This window comes from Vanacampus margaritifer, chromosome 2 (assembly GCF_051991255.1).
Source record: "Vanacampus margaritifer isolate UIUO_Vmar chromosome 2, RoL_Vmar_1.0, whole genome shotgun sequence".
NCBI classification, from domain to species: domain Eukaryota; kingdom Metazoa; phylum Chordata; class Actinopteri; order Syngnathiformes; family Syngnathidae; genus Vanacampus; species Vanacampus margaritifer.
Genome location: NC_135433.1, coordinates 50360266 through 50366881, shown reverse-complemented (window position 1 = coordinate 50366881; position 6616 = coordinate 50360266). Strand labels below are relative to the sequence as shown.

Below are 6616 nucleotides of genomic sequence, written 5' to 3'. Positions count from 1 at the left end.
CAATGTTATGATTTCACTAGAATACATTACTTTATTTCTTTATGCAGGATAGTGGCCTGGTGCTTCCTGGCTCCTGACGTTTAAAAATCAAGATCCAGTTAGTGCATGACGAGGTGTGTACTATGTGTTGTTAAAGAGGGCAGCTTTTTCCACTCTGCAACTTACATGCTGCTAAAGAGGCTTAGCTATTGTGTTGCCCTCATTTGGGACCAGACAACCTAGTATTAAAAAAAAGACATTTAAAAAAGTCGTTAAAACTACATAATGTCATAATTGCTCAAATAGATGCATGAATTGTATGTCCAAATTTTGCAACTGTGTCAAAGAGTTTTCTTTGGATAAAAATGCACTGCTTCTCTTCTTACTTATTGTTGTGGATACAGAATAATATGTGTTACTAATTCCTTTTACTAATTGCCACACTGTCCATTCTAGGTATAAATATTGACATTTTACTTTTAAACTATTTATTTTAGAGTCTTCACATCAAACAACTGACTTCTATTTTCTTGCACTAATGACAAACAATTGATGATTTAACCAATTAACAATTGACAAGTTGTATTTGTCATATGTACTTTTTATTAACATTTAGCTACATGTGAGTCAAGAGATCAGAAAACCACCACAAACTACAACCAAAACAAGACTTCAAAAACTAACTTGTCAACACTACTGTGTGTTTAATCAAAAACATTGCTATGCATAATTACTTCACATTTAGCCTATTTGCGTTTGCAGATATCTCGTTATCATATTGTTCAATTCACAATTCTCTGTGTCAATTAAGACTGGGTGTTATTTTTGTAAAGAATGGTTGATACAGCTCTTGCATTGGATTCAGCACCAAATACGGTTTCGGTTTAATAAACATCTTTTGAAGAGAGTTATTTTGTACAAATGAAGTAAGATTTATGTACACAAACACTGATGGTTATTTTACTGTAATGCACTGCACACTGGACTCCGCAAAATGTCTCTTTCACGACTTCAATTAATCCAGAACGCGGCACAAATTTAACCAAGACAATGTGACAATCTCCCTCTGAACATCAGACTAGCCAATTCACTTCCTGTTTTGAAGTCACTGCCCGGCTTGAGAGTTGACTAGTTTTTATGTTTAGTTTTCTGTGGTCTTTTACGTTTTTTTTATTTTATTTTATTTTTTACTGTTTTATTTCTTTATTGTACAGCACTTTGGTAGACTGTGTTGTTTTTAAAGTGCTATATGAATAAAGTTGGATTGGCTTTGACTCTCAATTTTTTGTAGCGCCTCCCCTGGAAGCAGAAAACACTTTTATTTTGCGGCTCCCCAACTCTTTCCCGTGACTATAAATGGTAGCATTTATAAGTACAATGCTGCATTACAGTATATCCTCATTAACATTAAGAACAAAAAAACAAAAGAAAGAAATGTAAATTTACAACAAAGAATCACTTTATTAACATATTTCTCTGTCATAGAAAAGAAGTGCATCATTTTGCCTGAAATAAATAAAGAGCGCCACTGCCACTTACCGTAGTGGATGTGCAATTACACTTTATTCTTGTACAGAAAAAAGAAAGCATGTACTCTGCAAACAGCCCAGCCTACTGCCGTGCGTGGCAACAAATTCAAGTAGAAAGATGAATTTGGCAAAACACCACAATGAGCTTGGCCTTTGAAGACATTTGATATTTTTAATTTGTGGTTTTACTGTTTTTGAATTTACTTATAGACATATAGATGTGATATAATCATGAGTGTTTAATAGAATACAGTAGAGTAATGATTTTGTGAACTTTAGTTTATCCTCTCACCCTCAAAGCTATTGAAGATAGGAATGTGCATGATGTTATTTAGAGCCTTTTGGCATTGGAGTCTAAAAGTCTGGGGTTAGATCCTAATTGCATTTCTCCCCCAGTCAAGAAGGGGAACTGAATGTAAATGTCTGTTTACTAATAACATTACACCTTTGTTAAACCTGGAGTTGACATGTCTGTATGAAAATATCTGTTTACTAATAACATCACACATTTGGTCACTAGGAGTCGACATGTCTGCCCTTTGTTCAACCAAGAGTCGGGTGGAGGAACCTTTTATCTTTTTTGTATAAATGAGTCGATGTTTTGTAAATTGTCACACTCTTGGGGTCATCACGTTGCATTCAGATGTGGTGTCCTAACGTGTCTTTGGAAGCTTTTAAATAAATCCTTGCAAGGAACCTTGTTCATCAGATCTCGGATACAATCATTTTGAACACGCAAAGATTACACTTAAAATAGTAATCATACAATTCCTTCACCTTCATGATGAATTCTGGCAGGTTAGTTAGTAACAAATAGTAGTAAACTGATTCATGGTGTTAGTCTGGCCAGTGTGGCCAGAAGTAATCCGCAGTAGTCGCGTTAGCTTGGTGAATGTTGTTTGTTTTGTTATTAGCCATTAGCCGGCTAAAGCGGTTAATTTGATGTTCAGTGAATGATCAGTGTTCAGTGATTGTTTGTTAGCCATTAGCCGCAGGCCCGCAGCTAGCAGTCATTAGCTTGCTAATGTGACTCAAACGTGTTTTCTTCTCTTCCACTGCTATTGCAAAAATAGAGAACGGAAGTCTCCCAAAGATGCAATAGAGTATGTTTGTTTACTCAAATTGTTCTGATTGTTTCCTATTATTAATCAGCAAAAATGTTGTCATTGTGGGAAACTGTGTTCTTTGCAGTGTGTTTGCTATATATTTACAAGCTTTTCTCACATTTTTTCATGCTAATAAAATTATTTTATGATGCCTTTTTAAAGTATTTGTCCTTTTTTATTGAAAATGGTATCAAGTAATTTGAAACTTTAGTGTCGTGACAACCCTAATACCATATGAGGTGTATTTCAATTTCAATGCTTGGTTGGTGGGGGGGTGGTGGTGGGGGTGCCGGGGTGGGGGGTGCTGGCGTGGGGAGGGTGTCTGGGGATTTGGGGACCTGGGGGCGGTTGGGGCTGGGTTGGGGTGGGTGGGGGGCGGGGGGGGTCGTGGGGGGAGCGGGGGTTGTGGGCCGGTGGGGTGCCTGGTGGGCCTGCAGTGCCCCGCCCTGCTGCGTTGGGTTGGGGGCGCGGGCCGCGTTGGGGTGGGGGGCGCTCCTGCTCCGGGGTTTGCTCTCCGGCCGGTGGCCCCTGCGGGGCCCGGGGGTCGTCCTTTGGCGCGGCCGCGGCCTGGGGGGCCCTGAGGTGTTGCGCTTGCTCTGTCCTGGCGGGGGTCGACGGCTCCCCTCTTTGGTGGAGATTTTCATGCATGCTAGATCCACCACACCAGCATCTATCGAGACTCAGACACAATTTGTTTCTCCCTCAGGTCATTGATTCGGTGGAGGCTGGTGTCTGTGGATCTCACTCTGCTTCGTCTGTCCTTTCTACCTTTCCTCAGTTTCTCCTTTGGGCCCTTGAGGTTTCCCTGATTTGTTGGAGTTTAGATGTCTCTGGGGTTGGTGAAGGTTAGTGGCCCGGTGGGTGGTGTCTGGTCGGTGCTGGCCTTCGCTTTTCTTTCTTTTCTTTGGTCCCCCTTCGGGTCTCCTGGCGGCCCCACGACTCTGGCTGGATTTTGAAGTGTTCGGTTTAGGTGAACGGTATGGGAATTCTTATTTTTTTTTCTTTCTCACGCACGCACGCACGCACGCACACACACACACACACACACACAAACACACATAAAAAAAAAAAAAAAAGGGAGAACAATGATGATGACATGTCAAATGATCAATACTGAGATCTCCCAGAAGAAAAAAAAATAATAATAAAATAAAGTGATATGTCATAAAGATTCACTATGCACAGTGTGAAATGTTTCAAGATCATATTTTGTCAGTTTTTTTTTTTTTTTTTTTAAATAGAAAGTTTAGATTTTTACTATACAAATACTACTTGGGAAGTGAACTGACAAGTATTTCGTGTTTTAATGAAGCTGTATAACAATAACAATAATATGTATTAGTTTTTCTCCATAGGTTTGGCACATTTCTTGAAACTGAGATGACATTTTCAAAACTGCAAGCTCATTTGGCCAAACAGACTTACATTTGTGCACAAACTAGTTCATTAGCAAAAGCACAGTCACAACTGCAAAGATCCTTCTCAATTGCTTTGGCTCATCTGCATTCATTTAGTTATTTTGCACAACTCTTTGGATCATCTGCAAAAGCTCATATCTCTCCCAAAACAGCTCACCTATGTGTCAAAATATTTTTTTTATGTCATACAAGTAGTCAATGCCCCCAAAATGCATCGTCCCTTTGGCATTCTTTGAGCACCACAAATCAAAATCATTAGATGTTTGTTCCAAGTTTGAAGTTTGACATACTCACAGTCAAGAAAATTGCAACAATTTTTATTCACACAAAGTTACTTGAATGCAACAAAAGAAAGTATAAGCCGAATTCTGTATATTTATGAAAAACTAAAAACTAATAACTAAAATCATATTTCAGACACAGCGTAATTGAAGAACCAACTACTGTAACACTTTCACTAGTCTTCCCCCTTTTGACCATCATCCTCATTGTCTTGGGCATCCATACGCTTCTCTCTGTTTGGCCAAAGGTTTTCATACACGTCGCAGCCAATATTTTCCCTTGCAATGCTGCGAGGAAAAAAAACGTGAATGTCTCAACCATCCTCTACACCGATCCTCTGTGATATGCTAGGCTAATTTTGACAATTGAACAGATGATTTTGCATACTATGACTTACACACTGAAATCCTGCTGACATGTTTTGGAGAGGACAGCCATTAGACTGAAAAACAACTAATCCAGTTCGATCAGCAAGATCTATCCATTCGGAAAATGTACTAAATGTGGGCACATTGTGCTAACTGTAGGCTAAATGTACACAACCATTAGCACAGATCCACTGAGGCAATTGAGACATGTTCTAAGGCATTGGCAATTTGATGAAAGCAATGAGAAATGCCATTCAGTCGAGACCAATTGCAAGGTGGTTTAGGGATTTGTCCATGGTATTTTGAAAATGTCATCTCAGTTTCAAGAAATGTGTCAAACCTATACAGATAAAAACTGTAACAATCTAATGAGATTGTGATTTAAATTGCACATAATATAACCAAAGGCGGATGGATCTCATCAGATTGTTGTTGTGTCTTTTGGTTAGATTGTGTTGCTTGAGTGTAAGATAAAACAGTTCTTCACGTGCAGAAGGCGAGAAAAGCGCTCGTGGTGACATTAGTGGACAGCAACAAGCACGTGGGAGCTCAGCCGTGCACATGGACCAGAAACGCGACCAGAAGCTTCTCTTCCTCCTCCTCTCCGCAAATCTCATGTCAGGCGCACTGAGGTTTTAGCGGGATAAACCTGATCAAATCCTTACAGATTGACCTATGACTTGGGTTCACACAGCAAGGCCTGAGGGAGTGCAGCGGAAGTTTAGGTGACCTTTGGGGACCACGTGACTGGAAAGAGGTGTCTGAAGGGATTAGAGATGAAGATATAAAAGCACGGCGCCGACAGCAAATGTCACAAACTGAAGCAGGAGGAGGAGAAGAGATCAGTGGCGGCCTCTTGGGACATCTCCAACAGGTGAGAATTAACAATCGGACGCGGTTTAGCAATGCTTTTGAACTTGCTGCTCAACCCACATTGTTAATACTCGCCTTCATTTATAGCACAAGATACAAGCATTGAATCAATTTAATGATGCAGAAGGTTTTCCATTCTGATTTTTTATCTAATGGAAAAACTGTGACACAGGACATGAAACAGTCCAAATAGCATTTAGTAAGACAAACAACACAGAAAATTCTGTAGTGTAATATTTTTTGTGTGTACGAGAGAATTTACCTATCCTATGAAAAAAAAACTGTTAAAGATTTTTTACTCTGAAATTCTAAGTCAATTTCGCAAGGAGAGATTTTGACAAAACTTTACCAGTTTATTTTAAAAAAAAAAGTTTCGCAAGATTTGAGGAACGAACACACGACCTTCATTTTTGGGAGACTGCCGCTCTACCACCTGAACTATGCCACTCTATTTTTTTTATTTATTCTAATCCAAGTATAAATTTGACTCTGTTTAGAGTGGGAACAAATTTGGAAGTTTGGAATCTACAGAATTTACTCTTAAGGACTAGGTAGTGACAGGTGTGACAAGGATTGACCTGAACGTGAGTAGTTGCGGCAACAGATGGCTCTTAAAATCACGTAGTTTTATCTCGATGCAGATTACCAGCAGTAACTTTGTATATAATGTGTTATATAGCCAATCGCGATATTTAACATTAGCATACAAATCATGCAAAAATGTGTAGGACTGATTCCAATTAATGCTGACTCAAAGTTGTTTCTATAAAAATAATAATGACAATATCGCAGTATGATGCGGACACAGTAATAACCAAATGAATAAAAATTTCGAATTAAGACAGGTGAAAGTGAAATTTTTGTATGGGATCTCGGTAGAATGTGTAGGCAGGCGTACCTAATGTAGCAGATGGTCTGCATCCTTGTTGTCTAGGAAGGGCAATTAGTTTGCAGTGGATCAAAGAGGGATTACAGTTAATCCGGTTGTTTAAACCCATCGGCATAATCTGCGCAGATTAGCAAAGAGACGCTAACAGGATTATTAACAGGGAATCGGGCAG

The 6616-nt window shown here is 39.3% G+C and overlaps 1 protein-coding gene and 1 long non-coding RNA gene across 2 annotated transcripts in view; one reads left to right on the top strand and one right to left on the bottom strand.

The window, feature by feature from the left end:
- Window positions 1–1416: 1416 nt before the first annotated feature.
- Window positions 1417–6616, bottom strand: part of LOC144042926 (uncharacterized) — a 7196-nt gene continuing 1996 nt past the window's right edge. The window contains exons 1-2 of the long non-coding RNA XR_013291012.1: window positions 2286–6616; window positions 1417–1659 (exon numbers count right to left, since the gene is read on the bottom strand). The exon at window positions 2286–6616 is cut by the window's right edge and continues 1996 nt beyond it. This is a non-coding gene — a long non-coding RNA (uncharacterized LOC144042926). The remainder of the gene's footprint in view (window positions 1660–2285) is intronic.
- Window positions 5388–6616, top strand: part of pde6hb (phosphodiesterase 6H, cGMP-specific, cone, gamma, paralog b) — a 2245-nt gene continuing 1016 nt past the window's right edge. The window contains exon 1 of the mRNA XM_077556030.1: window positions 5388–5556. Coding sequence (XP_077412156.1) covers window positions 5491–5556 — 66 coding nt within the window. The 5' untranslated portion in view covers window positions 5388–5490. The remainder of the gene's footprint in view (window positions 5557–6616) is intronic.